We start from the raw sequence: 15,735 nt of genomic DNA on the forward strand, positions 1-15,735 counted from the left end.
CAAACAGCAAAACTATCTAGTACTTGCAGTGTCTCATTTCGTGACATAATTCCCTCAATTTCGTCTGCTTCAGTTAGATTACACTCCATTACCATTGTTTTGGTTTCTTTCGTTGATGTTCATCATATATCTTCGTTTCAAGACACTGTCAGTTCTGTTCAAAGGCTCTTTCAAGTCTTTTGCTGTCTCTCATCTTTGCCAAGGACATTATAATTCTGCCAAAGTTTTTATTTCTTTTGCTTGAACTTTAGTTCCTTATCCAAATTCCCCCCAGGGGGTCCACAACTCTTTCGTGGATACGTGCGTGGCGAGCACGGGGCCCCGAGCCATTGCAGCCTTCTTTCTCTCCCGGGCTGCATTTCCTTTCCCTTCCCCTCCTTTCCCCTCCACACCCCTTTCCCCTCGCCCTCTCCTCTCCCTCTATTGGTGTCCTTGCTTATGTTGGCCCCCGCTATCCTCCTGGTTCTGTTGGTTTTACACTCCGGCTTTGTTGCGTAATCATCTCCTCCTTTTGGCATTCCTTGGTCCCCCTCTGGGGTTTGACCTCCATTCCAAAATTTCTCTTCCGTAGTGTGAGCCATTTGGGGAAGAGCACCTTACCTAGTGTCTCCGACGTGTGCCCTACTAGTACATTCCACCTTTTCTTTTACGTCGTTGTCTGATGCTAGGGTGCATAGCCAGCACGGTAGCCAGCCCGTGTGGTGGGGTCGCTATGTACCCTTTTGGTTGAGCCCCCTGAACACACAGGGATCACACTTCTGATACCTGAGCTGTGACCTCCTCATGCATGCCTTGGAGTGGTTGCTCGTCATCCTGGAGCATCGGAACTCCCGGCAATGGCCGCCGTGCCAGACGGCCCTTGCTGTGGCTGGGTGGCGCCCGTGAGGAGAGCCCCTGATCGGAGTGGGTGGTATCAGGGCGGACGCTATGCAGATGAAACGCATACGGGTCCAAAACTCTGGCCGCTCTTCTGCGGCCGTCTCTCTGCGTGGTACTGATTCCTCAAGTGCTGCTTCTCTTGCCCCTTCGGCCTTCCCTTCCGTGGCTACCCCCTGGGAGGAGGGTCAGGCCCGTCGTCTAGGGGCCAAACCTTTCCCCCGTTATCTAGTTTGCACCAGGACTGATGGAGATACTTTCACCAGTGTCAAACCTTTATTCTTTGTGGAACACATTGAAGACAAGTTCGGCGAAGTGGACTCCCTGAGCAAGATGCGGTCGGGTTCGTTACTGATAAAAACTGCTTCGGCTGCCCAATCTGCGGCCCTTCGTGCCTGTACCCATCTTGGCACAATTCCCGTGTCCATTACCCCTCACCAGTCTCTAAATATGGTACAAGGTGTGATTTTTCACAGAGACCTCATCCTTCAAACTGATGAGGAACTTCGGGACAATCTCGGACGTCGGGGTGTTCACTTTGTTCGGCGTGTTCAGAAGGGTCCTAAAGATAATCGTATTGATACTGGTGCCTTTATCCTGGCCTTTGAAGGGGATACCCTTCCTGAGAAAGTTAAGATTATGGTCTATCGCTGTGATGTGAAGCCGTACATCCCACCTCCTATGCGGTGTTTTAAGTGCTTGCGTTTTGGCCACATGTCTTCTCGCTGTACCCAGGACCCTCTCTGTGGTGACTGTGGACATCCACTCCATGAGGGGAGTCCCTGTGTTCCCCCTCCTGTATGTGTAAATTGTCATGGTAGTCATTCTCCACGTTCAGCAGATTGCCCAGTCTATAAGAAAGAAAAAAAGATACAGGAGTATAAGTCTCTTGATCGTTTAAGCTACACAGAGGCCCGTAAGAAATATGCACGATTGCACCCTGTGTCCATGACATCTAGTTACGCCTTGGTTACCTCTTCATCCCTTCCTCCCCCTTCCTTACCCCCATCCCGGACCACTCTCCTTCCCCCCTCCCCTGCGGCTCCCACACCTTCTCCTCTGGGCGCCGCTCCCCCTCCCCAGCCGGAGAAGTGTCCCACTCCTTCGGCGTCTGCCGGTCAAGGGCGCCTCTCCCGGGATGCCCCTTCCCGGCACCTTCCAGGTCAAAGGTCTGCTGCAGCGCGGCGACCGCGAGAGCCGCGGTCTATCGGCCCCCAGGTCGCCCGGTCTCTTTCTGTTCCTGATCTTGCTGCAGCTGGCTCCATTATGCCACACAGCCCTCCTCGATCTCAGCCTGAAAAGAAGAAGAAACATAAGTCCCGGGACAAAGAGCCTCTGGTGTCACCGGAGGTCCCTTCCCCGGCTTCACAACCGGATTCTGACCTGTCGTTTATGGATGTCGCCCCCTCCTTGTCGGTGACGGGTGGGGACCCGGCGGTATGACTGGATTTAGCGTGTTCAGCCCTCATTTAAACCATCGTTCTGTGGTTCTCCAATGGAATTGTAATGGCTACTATCGTCACCTTCCGGAATTGAAATCCCTTCTTTCGTCCTACTCAGCAGCTTGTGTGGTTCTCCAGGAATCTCATTTTACTGATGCTCACTCACCGACCCTCCGTGGGTTCCGTGTTTTCTGTCGAAATCGGGTCGGACCCTTGCGGGCTTCTGGTGGCGTTTGTACGTTGGTCCGTACAGACATTGCTAGCACGTGGATTCCTCTCCAAACTACATTGGAAGCGGTTGCTGTTAGGGTCCACTTAGACTCTGCAGTCACAGTATGCAATCTTTATCTCCCTCCTGACAGGACTCTTACACCTGCTGCCTTAACCACCCTTCTTCAGCAACTTCCTCCTCCCTTCCTCCTCCTTGGGGATTTTAATGCTCATCATCCTTTGTGGGGCAGTGCCTTTCCATCTAGACGAGGTCTTCTTATAGACCAATTTATTGCAGACCACGACCTGTGCCTTCTTAATGATGGCTCCCCTACTCATTTCAGTGCTGGTCATGGTACCTTTTCTGCCATTGATCTTTCTCTTTCTTCTCCCTCTCTCCTCCCTTCATTACACTGGTCGCCACACGACGACCTTTGTGATAGTGACCATTTCCCGTTGATTATCACGCTCCCTTCCCGCTCCCCGATGGACAGGTTACCTCGTTGGTCTTTCCACCGCGCCGATTGGCCTCTATATACTGCACAGGTCGAGTTTTCTCCCTCTTTGTCGGGTTGTATTGATGACGTCCTACGTGACGTGTCTGACGCAATTGTTCGCGCTGCTAACCTTGCTGTCCCGCGCTCCTCTGGACAATTTCGTCGTCGGCAAGTCCCGTGGTGGAGTACGGCCATTGCCATTGCCATTGCCATCCGTGATCGCCGTCGAGCTTTGCAACAGTTTAAGAGGCACCCATCTGTAGCCAGCCTTTCTACCTTTAAGCGCCTTCGCGCTAAAGCCCGTTATTTAATCAAACAGAGCAAGCGGATATGTTGGGAACGATTCGTTTCTTCCCTTGGTTCCACTGTCCCTCTGTCACCGGTATGGGCTACACTTCGCTCTCTCCAAGGTTGCCATCGGCAGTCCACCCTCCCAGGCCTTCACCTCCCAGATGGCATTTGTACGAACCCATTAGTTCTCGCAGAACATCTTGCGACCCATTTTGCAGTGGCATCAGCGTCGGCCTCCTATCCAGCTGCTTTCCTTCATCAAAAACAGCAGGCTGAAGCTGTCACCTTATGTTTCACCACTTGTGAGTCAGAATCTTACAACGAACCTTTCACTGAATGGGAATTTCTTTCTGCTCTATCTTCTTCTCATGATACGGCCCCTGGCCCAGATTCCATTCATAACCAGCTGCTTCAACATCTCAGTGCTCCACAACGGCACCATCTTCTTCGGGTGTTTAACCGTATCTGGCTCCAGGGTGACTTCCCTTCTCAGTGGAGGGATAGCATTGTGGTTCCTGTCCTTAAGCCTGGTCAGAACCCCCTATCTGTTGACAGCTATCGGCCAATTAGTTTGACCAATGTTGGTTGTAAGTTACTTGAACGGCTGGTAGCCCGTCGGCTCACTTGGGTCCTCGAATCTCGGGATCTATTGTCCCCTTACCAGTGTGGCTTTCGAGAGGGACGATCTTCAATCGATCATTTGCTTCGCTTGGAATCCGCAGTTCGGCAGGCTTTTTCCCAGCGCCGCCATTTGGTTGCAGTGTTTTTTGACCTTCGCAAGGCCTATGACACGGCCTGGCGCCATCACATCTTACTAACCCTTAATCAGTGGGGTCTTCGGGGCCCACTCCCGATTTTTATCCGCCAGTTCCTGATCCATCGGTCATTCAGAGTTCGAGTTGGTACTGCTTTTAGTTCTCCACGGACCCAGGAGACGGGCATCCCACAGGGTTCTGTCTTGAGTGTCCTTCTTTTCCTCATTGCTATCGATGGACTTGTGGCCTCTGTCGGTCCCTTGGTTGCCCCTGCCCTGTATGTGGATGATTTCTGCATTTGGGTTAGTTCCTCCTCGATGCCATCTGCAGAACGGCAGCTCCAGGTGGCTATACGGCGTGCCTCTGCATGGACCCTCTCACACGGGTTTCAATTCTCTCCTTTAAAATCGCGGGTGGTCCACTTCTGTCGCCGTACTACGGTCCACCCTGATCCAGAGCTCTATCTCGCTGCACAAAGATTGCCTGTGGTTCCACAGTTTCGTTTCCTAGGTCTTCTTTTCGACAACAAGCTCACTTGGCTGCCCCATATCAGACTCCTGAAGGTAGGTTGTTTCCGTAAACTCAATGTCCTTCGCTTCCTTGCCCACTCCTCCTGGGGTGCGGACCGTTCCCTCCTCCTCCGTCTTTATCGTGCTCTAGTTCTGTCACGTTTGGACTATGGTTGTCAAGTTTATGGTTCAGCTGCTCCTTCCACGCTGCACGTGCTGGATCCAGTCCACCATCGTGGTATCCGTTTGGCCACCGGTGCCTTCCCTACTAGCCCTGTTGATAGTCTCCTGGTTGAAGCTGGGATCCCCCCCCTTTCTGTTCGGCGGTCCCAGCTTCTGGTGTCTTATGCCCTTACTATCCGTTCTTCTCCCGCTCATCCTTCCTATTCTATCCTATTCCCAGACCATGGACGTCGCCCGCCTGACTCCCGCCCTCGGGCGGGTTTACCGGTTGGGCTGCGCCTTGCGTCTCTTAACCGTGATTTTCGGCTTCCTTCTTTGTCCTGTCTTCCTCGCTCCCTCCCCTCCACCCCTCCTTGGTTAGTTCCTCGGCCTCGAATTCGGATGGATCTCCGCCGCGGTCCGAAAGATTCCATCCCCCCGGTGGTGTTCCGTTCCTTTTTCCGCCAAATTTTATGGGAGTTTCGGGATGCTGTTGTTTTTTACACTGATGGCTCTAAATCTGCTGATCATGTTGGGTATGCCTTCACGTCCTTTGTTGGAACGGAAAATCATCTACTGCCACCCTCATGTGGGGTGTTTACTGCGGAATTGATGGCAATTTCCCGGGCCCTTACCTTTATTAAACAATCCCAACACAACCGCGTTTTGTTATGTACGGACTCGATGAGTGGCCTTCTTGCTATTGACCGGTGTTTTTCGCACCATCCCTTGGTCTCTGCCATCCATGACCATCTCGCTGATCTTCACCGTGCTGCTTGTTCCATTGACTTCCTATGGGTCCCGGGCCATGTGGGTATCCCGGGTAATGAGCTCGCTGATCGTTTGGCTGGGGGAGCAGTTACTTACCCCCCGTTTTCTGTAACCCCTCCTGCAGCGGATTTACGGCTTCACATCAAATCTTACTTTGCACAGTCATGGGCCAATTCTTGGGAGGCTACTCCACTGTCTAATAAACTTCGTGCCATTAAGGTGAATCCAGGCCCATGGCGTTCTTCCTTTAGCCTCTCCCGCAAGGACTCGACCACACTGTGTCGTCTCCGCATTGGCCATACCAGGCTGACCCATGGCTTCCTTTTGCGTGATGAGCCACCCCCGCTATGTGGTTGTGGAGCCTTCCAGTCAGTGGCCCACATTTTGGTTGAATGCCCCCTTCTTTTGGCTCTGCGTGCTAAGTACAGACTCCCCCACACTTTACCTTTGATGTTGGCTGACGATTCCCGGATGGTCTCTCTGGTTCTAGGTTTCCTCCGGGAGAGTGGTTTTTATTCTCAGTTTTAAAGTTTTTAATCTCCCTCTGGTGTTGGGGCAGGGCGGTGAGTGTTTGGGTGTCTCCCACTGTAGGCAGTGTTCAGAGATTCCCGATTCACCTCCCTGACCGGAATCCTCTTTTCTTTCCCTTTTACTGTTTTTACCCCTTCTTTTTAAGGCTTGGTTAGTTTTTCTATTCCCATACGTACTTTCTGCATTATAGCAGTTGTACCTTTTAAGTCACAGGTGGTCTTGCCTATGCTGCTTCAGCATAGTGTTGGGTTCGTTATCTTGCCTACTTCCCTCATTTGTTTTTACTAATGACAACGTGACTGCCCTTTTACGTTTCCCCTTTATCCGTTTTATTTTTCTGACTATACTGAGATGCCCCGTTAGCAGAATGGAGTCTATTTGAAACAAGGGACTGATGACCTTGCTGTTTGGTCCCTTTAACCTCAAACAACCAACCAACCAACCAACTTATCCAAATTTTTGTCTGGTTTCCTTTACAGCTTGCTCAGTGTGCAGACTAACATTGTCTCACTCACTTCTTAACCACTGCTTCCCGTTCATAGGCTTCAGCTCATATACTTGCTGTCTGAGACCTGTACAAGTTGTAAATAACCTTTTTCTCCCTGCATTTTATGCCTGCCTCTTTTAATATTTTGAAGAGTGTATTCAAGTCAACATTCTCAAAAGGTATCTGTATGTGTGCAAATGCTATAAATATAAATTACAATGAAATCTAGACCATTAGCTGCTTATTGATAAATATCAACGGGGACAGTTGAAAATGTGTGCCCTCACTGGGACTCGAACCACGATCTCCTGCTTACACGGCAGACGCTCTGTCCAACTGAGCCATCGAGGACACAAAGGATAGTGCGACTGCAGGGATTACACACACACACACATACACACACACCGTCTTCATGCCTTACTGATATATATGAAGATGGTATTTGCATATATGTAAGGCCTATTGGCCAATGATCTTCAGTGCGAATGCACTCACATTGCTCAAACTCGTACAGGAATCGGTAGATTGATTGCCGCGAGTAATGAGTATAGTGGACAGGAGCACTACAAATGTAGTGTGTAGACACTAAGTTGGAAATCTATTTTCTCGTGTTTCCTAAATGTTTTCAGAAACAAACTTGTCTTCCCTAAGGTTGGTTTCACCAGTTTCCCCATTCTTCTGTAAATAATTCATCCCTGTATTTTCCAACCATGACTTATTACAATGATAGTTATTTAATATTCACACCTTTCAGCACCTGCTTTCTTTAGAACTGACATCATTACATTCTTTATGAAGTTTGAGGTTATTTCATCTGTCTCGTACATCGTGAACACCAGATGAAGAATCTTGTCATGGGTGGCTCTCCCAAGGGTATTTGTTGTTCTTATGGAATGTCGCCTATTCCTATGGCCACCTTTGGACTTATCGTATTTCAAGGCTTTGGCAAATTCTTCTTGCAATTTCGTATTTCCCATCTCATCGTCATGTTTTCCTTCGCCTCTTTCTGTAATATTTCCTTAAAGTTCATTTTCCTTGTGTTCTGTCTGTGAGTATGCCTTCCACCTTCCAGCTTTCCCTTCTTCTCTTAGTACTGGTTTCCCGTTGAAGCTCTTGAAATTCATACAGTTGCTTCTATTTTCTCCAACTGCCTTTCTCATTTTCCTGTAGGTAACATCTATGTTTCCTCTAATACATGCTTCTATGGACTTCCATTTGTGTTACTATCACTTGTTTATCAGTTTTGCACTTCCTGCCAATATCGTTTTTAATATGCTTGTATTTCATGTTGTATGCATCATTTGCTGCATTTTTGTATTTTCTCCTTTTGTCAGTTGAATTAGGTGTATCTACTGAGCCTTTTCTTCTTTCCTATGTGATAGATTGCTGCCTTCATTATTTCGTCTCTCAATGCTACCCTGTTTCATCCAATTCTTGCCTAATGCTCCCTTTGAAATTCTAAATAACTTTTTTTTTTTTAACCAAGATTATGTCACCTTAATTTCCTATCTTTTTGCAGTTTCTACCAGTTGCAGTTCACAACCAGTAAATTGTTGTCAGAACCCGCATGTGCCCCTTGCCTTGGAATGTAGAATCTAATTCCAAAATCTGCTGTACTATTACATGCCGTTTGTCAGAAAAATTCCGGGACAGGGTTTTTTTATTTCTGAGTTTTCAGTACTAAAAAGGAACAAATGTTTTATGTTACTAGGTATTTGTGCGTCCTTGAAAAAAGCTTAAGTTGCAAAGGAAATGTGCCGTATACATCGACAAAACAGTGCTCATACAAGCGTCTGCCAACAATAAAGTGTGTCAAAGGCTTTAGGAACACTATGCAATGCTTTATAACAACGAATTGCCTCCAATGAGCGTGGCGTGACACCTGTTTAAATTAGATTCGTTTGAGCAGTTGCGAGCGGGCTCTTGCGCATGCGCAGTTGAGTCGCGTACGAGTAGCACCTTCTCCCGCTTCTGGTTATGCAAGTGTGGCTGGGTGCCACTACTAAATATTGCCCCTGTTCAGAAATATCGTAGATCCTGGGCTGATGCACAAAGCAGTCAGTTGTGGTGGGGAGGTGGGTCGTCTCCACATGACCTGTGTTGAGTAATTTTTTGTTGTTTCCTCTTCATTTATTGCTCTCACGTTAAATGATAACATGGATTTTTGTGGCTGGGAGCTATCAAATGAATTAAAATACGTTCGCATAATTACGGCAGGCTAAAATGTGTTAATAGTTTCAGATTTTATTTCCACCTGTGATAGTCAAGCATTAATTGCCTTACAGAAAAATTAAGTTATTTTTGCCGGTTTGCTAAAGAGATTTGGCTTTTATTAATCCTTTCTACTGAGGCAGTCAATTTATTTGAAACGAAGTGTTTAATTTCACACTATTGGCTAGTTTCAACTGTTCGCTGCATTTCAAGTGCACGTCTGGCATTATGCTATAATAAAGAACCAAATATGAGTACTGGTACTCCAAGAAAATTTACATACGGATGTGTATTTTAAGCCGAATTGCGCATTTGAGTATGGTTAGCGAAATCCCGACGCTCTTGAAGAATCATTTGATGTCTTGTTTCTTTTATGACATGATGTAAGATCTTTTAATGTTTTACATGTACGAACATATGGGCTTCCTTCGTCATCCTAGCTGCGCAAGTGCAGTGATGCCAGTTTTCTGGAGCTCTCTTGCAACTACTGAAACGGACCCATTTCTAACAGGTCGAGGAAAATATTGCGAATGGTGATTTGAAAAGCGTTACATTCATCGCAGGTTTCCTTTTACGCAACATGAACTACGTGCGAGAATGTAAGATGAATTTCTTAAATCGCAAAGCGTTTGACTCTCATGTAAAAATCAACTCTTTGAGGACGACCATTTAGAAGAATTTCGAACACAGAAGATGAGACATTTGCGTCATTATTAAAAATTTTACTGGCACATTTGTGTGATGTCTCTTAAAGTGTAACACGCACAAAAAAGATCAACACTATATGTGGAAGCTTACCTTCTATTCCAGCCTATTAATCTTCGTGATCTATATTATATGTGAATGCTATGTATATTAATTTGAGCCATTAACTTTTATTATTTGTGTATTCGCGCTACTTAAGAATGATCTTGCTATTGGCTGACTACATCACGTGTCGTATTGCTGTCATCAGCTGGCGAGATCACGTGAATGAGCTATGACACTTACAAAAGTACATCAAAATCTCAATTTCAATGCTTCGGAAAGTGACATGCGTTGTTTGGTGGAATTCAAATTTGTACCTTCGTAATGTGAAAATATGCGGCGTACATGTTGCTGCACATCAAAGGTCTTCCAAAACGTGTTTTTCCCCCTGAGTTTCATTTTCTAAAGTGCTGGGAAATTCTACGTCGGTATATAAAACCATAAACATTCAAAGGATTCATGACTTTTACAGTGCCGAGGAAGAGTATACTGTCACTTAACACGGAAAAAGTGTATTTTTAACCGGGAAATCTGGGAATTTCTTTTCCTTGTCCACATATACACCCTGGAGTATAATCAGTCTGAAAATTTCTAGTGCCCTCAGGTCTCATCTACGTGTAAATCCACTTTTTGTAAGTCTTAGTGTTAAAGATAACTAAATTATACTCAGCAGAATTTTAGCAGTGACCTCAGGAAGCTTAAAATACAAAGATGTCTGCCTTTCAATATATACAACGATGCTGAATTTGTAGTGAATTTTGATTATTTTTAAATGTAAATCTTTTTCATTTCCAGCACGAAAGTTGGATATTGATAAAGTGACCCTTAATGAAGCAGCCTTCCGTTGGATGTTGAATGAAGACCAGATGGCCACTGAAAAACTGTCAGAGGGCATCCGAAAATTTGCAGAGGATTCCAGGAAACTTGAGAAGATGCTTACTGAATACTTGGCTGCTAAAGGAAAATGATGTGTTTAATGAATTTTGTGTTTTAAGTGGCCTTGATACTTTAACAGCTGGTGGAAAATTTTCCTTATTCATTGTAAATGGGTAACAGGATTTTAAATATGTGGCATTGGTAATTTATCATTTAATGAACCTTGTCACTGGGGATGTAAATAATTCCAGTAAGGTGCTGTTGACAAAACCTAATAACGAAGTACAGTTTTAGATAAATTTATTTTGTGAGTGATGTTTTACAGTGTTACATGTTTATAAAACAAATTCTAATGAGAAATATATACAAAGTTCGGGACCACTGGTCACTCACGTAATTCTTTTTGTTCCCCCTCCCCCTCCTTAATTTCTTTTCCTTTCTTTCTGTTACATATGTGCACATACGTGGAATTATGCACACATGCAGGGAACAATTTGACAGTAACTAAATGCTTATAGTTAATGTTTACTCAAGTTTATCAACTATTTACGTAAGGAGTGAGTAGTTCAACAGGGTTGCAAAAGACAAAGAACACAACTATATACAATAAAAATGGCAAAAGGATGTATGGAATTAGAGACAAATACCCATTTGTTGTAGAATCATAACATATTCTCTTGCTGAACTTTCACAGAGATTACAGGAGAACAAAGGATCTTCTCTGAAAGGACTGACATAACCACTAGAGGGAAAACAAACCACAAATGTGTGTATATGACTACGTGCTTCACTCACGGTCTTGCAAACAGTGGATTCAGCTGAACTCGGTAATCGTCTTAATACATCGGACACATTGTCACGAATGCTCTCGATACGTGTGAAGAATTTCAAACAGGTCAGCACTGGGTATTCATAAGCATTGCTGTTACTTACAGTAAAGAACCATCTCTGGAGGTTTACAGTGAAATGCTAAATCATTTGGTTAATATTTTCGTTTTCTATACTGAATGTCAGGAGGTTAAGTGCAAGACCATGCCCATAACAAATAGAAAGAAACCGATAGCACCAAATTGCAATAAACTTCGGGAGTCTGTCACTCTTTTAGATATCTAGCCATAATACTTCGAAGCAATATACTGTTGAACAGAGTGAGTACATGACCAAAGTAGTAAGAAAGGGAAATGGAAGACTTTAAATATATTTAAAGATTTCTGGCTAAGTGCAGTGAGTAGGTAAAGGCAACCTTGTACATAGCACAACCTGGGATAATGAATTCACGTGAAAGATTTATGGCAGAATCTGATTTGTACTTTCTGACCAATCTTTCTGCTCTTTTCCTGAATATCTTTGTTTTCTAACTTAAAAAGATCAACAGGATGTAAGAAAGGAAAATAACTGTTAACATCCAGTATGCTGGTAAAATGTAATTTTTGGATTAAAATACCAACAGAAGCTCCTGAAACTGACTTGAAAAGACCGTAGTGTACCTACAATTCTGTGATCTGCAGAAAGCTCATCAAAGAATTTGTTCACTTTATGGGTACCAATATGTTTTGAGGTCAGCTTTTGATCATTGCTCCAAACTTTCACTAGTACTTTCGCTTATTCTACCACAACTTCAAAATTGTTTCTTAAGGTGATTTGGTTGTTTCTTGCTGTTTAAAGAAGTTGAAAGGCATTCTCTGCATCAGCGTTAGGGGATTGCAGTAGTTTGGAAACTAGGTTAATATTTTCCAAAATCTTACTTTGAAATTCTAGAGTAAGACAAAATTAAGTTTTGAAATATTTTTACCAGATTTGAAGCTTCATTCCTTTGTTCTTTTTTCTTACTCTTTTGAAATGTGACTGGATAGTCCCTACAAAATTTGTAGAAATTCTGTTCGATGGATAACAATTACTCAAATCTGGAAGACCTAATTGGGTACAGTTTATGCAGAGTCATTGCAGCACATCTGAATTGCAACAGTTTCATTTATTTGTCACCATCAAACAGCAGAATCTCTAAAGAAAACATAAATGCATTTTATTTTCACCCAAGACTTCTGCAGTTCCGCTATATTCATGACAGAATCATTCAGTGGCGAAAATATTACTCTTGAACAATGTTTACTCTTGGTATTTGGGACTTGTACTTCAATTTGTGACTGCAAACGTATGTTTTTGCAACTTCTAGACTTAGCACCATCTGTGACCTCTGCACTTAGCCAATAATAATAGGCCTCCGGTATGTTCTGCCAGTCGTAAAAGGCGACGAAAAGAACAAACCACTAATAGGGCTAACCCCCCTGTTAGTGTGATTAGTTGGTTCAGGACAGAACTAAAGAAGCCTCGGACAAGCGCCGTCATGGTCGGGGACGACGCTTGAACCCTATGCCCGCCCACAATGGTAACGACACTGCTAGCCAACTGGAAAATGATTCAAATCCAAATAGAGGTGTTTTGCAGGATATGCTTCCTGCAACCACCCTAGAAGGAAAATAAAGACAGAGGATGAGATGGTCAGATGAAGTTAATTGGCACCTCATGTTCTGTTATTACCAAGCAACAAACCTAGGAACCAACACAACTGGATACAGATCACAAGTATACACAACATTTATTACCAGATGCCCAGAATTAAAATTTTTAACAGAACAACGACTAGCTGATCAGATCCGTGTAATAATAAAAAATAACAGGATACCCCAGTCAGAATTAGAAAACATCAAACAACAAGTACAACAAATACTGGAACAAAATAATGTGCAATCAGAAGAAGAAGAAAATACAGTAATGGACTCAAACATCCCAGAGCAAACAAACAAAGAACAACACACATCAATTAAACAATCAGAGGAAAACGAAATCTTAAGACAGCCACCAGAACAAGCACAAATAGAACTCGAAGTAACACACATGTTAGATATAGAAGAAAAATTTCAGCTGACATATATAGAATACAAAGACACAAACACAGACATTAGACCATTCTTGCATAGACTGCCAAATAACCCACAAGTCGAAACAACAATAAAAACTATCAACACAATCATACACAACAAAATAAATGAAAACACAACTATGGAAGAGTTACAACTACTGGTTTATATAGGAGCACTCACTACACTAAATATACACACTAGGCAGAGATGAGAACCAACCAACACACAGAAGAAACCCACAAAACCAGCATGGCAACACAAGCTACAGATCAGAATAGAAAAACTGAGAAAAGACATCGGACAGCTAACACAATTTATAAGAAATGAAATGTCAGAAAAAAAACCGAAAAAGGTTAGGTAAAATCTCACAAGAAGTGATAGAGCAATTAGATGAAAAGAAGCAGAAATTACAAGCATTGGCCAAACGACTTAGAAGATACAAAAAAAGTGAAAATAGAAGGAAACAAAACCAAACATTCAACACAAACCAAAAGAAATTTTACCAGACAATAGATAACACACACATTAAAATAGACAATCCACCAAGCATAACAGACATGGAACACTTCTGGAGCAACATGTGGCCAAACCCGGTACAACATAACAGGCATGCACGGTGGATACAAGCAGAAACAGACACATACAAGATGATACCACAAATGCCTTGAAGTGTCTGCTTGTGTCTGTGTATGTGCGGATGGATATGTGTGTGTGCGCGCGAGTGTATACCTGTCCTTTTTTCCCCATAAGGTAAGTCTTTCCGCTCCCGGGATTGGAATGACTCCTTACCCTCTCCCTTAAAACCCACATCCTTTCGTCTTTCCCTCTCCTTCCCTCTTTCCTGATGAGGCAACAGTTTGTTGCGAAAGCTAGAATTTTGTGTGTATGTTTGTGTTTGTTTGTGTGTGTATCGATCTGCCAGCACTTTCGTTCGGTAAGTCACATCATCTGTGTTTTTAGATATAAATTATTTAACAGTTACATTGCAGACCCGTACGCATTCCCTGATACACTTACACATGGAATAACTTATCTGAAACCTAAAGATAAAGCAGACACAGCAAACCCAGCTAAATATCGCCCCATAACATGCCTACCAACAATATACAAAATATTAACTTCAGTCATTACACAGAAATTAATGACACATACAACACAGAACAAAATTATAAATGAAGAACAAAAAGGCTGTTGCAAAGGAGCACGAGGATGTAAAGAACAACTGATAATAGATGCAGAGGTGACATATCGAGCTAAAACTAAACAAAGGTCGCTACACTACGCATACATTGATTACCAAAAAGCTTTTGATAGTGTACTCCACTCATGGTTACTACAAATATTGGAAATATACAAAGTAGATCCTAAATTGATACAGTTCCTAAACATAGTAATGAAAAATTGGAAAACCACACTTAATATCCAAACAAATTCAAATAATATCACATCACAACCAATACAGATTAAGCGTGGAATATACCAAGGAGACTCATTAAGGGACTCCGGAACGCACTATACTTGCAATGTTAAAATAACGCTTATAAATTACATCTTTCCTCACAAAGTATTTGAGGTAGGAAGTTGAACTTCTTACAGATTATTTATTGGAATATGGGCTACAACTTAACACAGGGATTTTACAAAATTTTAGTTCAGTTATTAAAGATGATTTTTTTTCAATTGTAATGAAAATTCACAACATTTTTTTGCAATTTTTTTATTTATATATTCAAAAATATATAGTTTTTTGGAAAAAGGATGTGTTAAATTATGCAGAAGGTACTGTGTAACATTTACTGAAAGTTTGAAACAAATATGTTTGGAAGATCCTTAGAAAACATGTAATTAGTATGAGAAAATAAAAGTTTTGGGAATCGAGCGACAAAGATTGGATTACCTTTTTAGTGCATTCCAGGTCCATAGGATGGATTATCTTCATCCTCTGCAAACTCCTCCTCCAGCTTCCTCTTGTTCCTCCTCCTGTTTACTCTTACTTGTATTTCTAGACTCTTTACAGCCCTGTCTGCAGACCGAAGGCGTTCCTTGTCTAAAGCAAGCATCGCTCGTTGTTGTGTTCGTAGATTTTGCTACCATTTTCTTCAGTTGCAGTTACTGCAACACTGTTCCAAAAGGTGGTCATGTATGAACACTTATCACATTTCAGTTGTATTTCACTAGCAAGTCCTACGTGCTTTATTATGGAGAGTTCCAGACCAACTTCACTACAATGAATACATCTTCCACAGTTTGAAAAAATTCCTTTGAGAACCGACATATCAAATATTTCATTCACATCCGATTCGCCCATAAAACATTCATAGTTTTCACTCATTGAACCAAGCTTCTTCTGTGAAGTATTTTCTTTCCCACTTTGACTGCTATGGGCAGGTGTACTTGAGAGGTTAGGTTCACTCACTTGGTTATTGTCTTTATTGTTTACAGTAATAAC

General features: G+C 43.2%; 1 protein-coding gene across 1 annotated transcript in view; it reads left to right on the plus strand.

Annotated features, from left to right (window-relative positions):
* LOC124622279 (transaldolase) overlaps positions 1-10,757 on the plus strand; it is a 42,370-nt gene extending 31,613 nt beyond the window's left edge. The window contains exon 6 of the mRNA XM_047147944.1: positions 10,285-10,757. Within this exon, the coding sequence (XP_047003900.1) occupies positions 10,285-10,457 (173 nt within the window). The 3' untranslated portion in view covers positions 10,458-10,757. The remainder of the gene's footprint in view (positions 1-10,284) is intronic.
* Positions 10,758-15,735: the final 4,978 nt, after the last annotated feature.

This window comes from Schistocerca americana, chromosome 7, assembly GCF_021461395.2.
Source record: "Schistocerca americana isolate TAMUIC-IGC-003095 chromosome 7, iqSchAmer2.1, whole genome shotgun sequence".
NCBI lineage: Eukaryota > Metazoa > Arthropoda > Insecta > Orthoptera > Acrididae > Schistocerca > Schistocerca americana.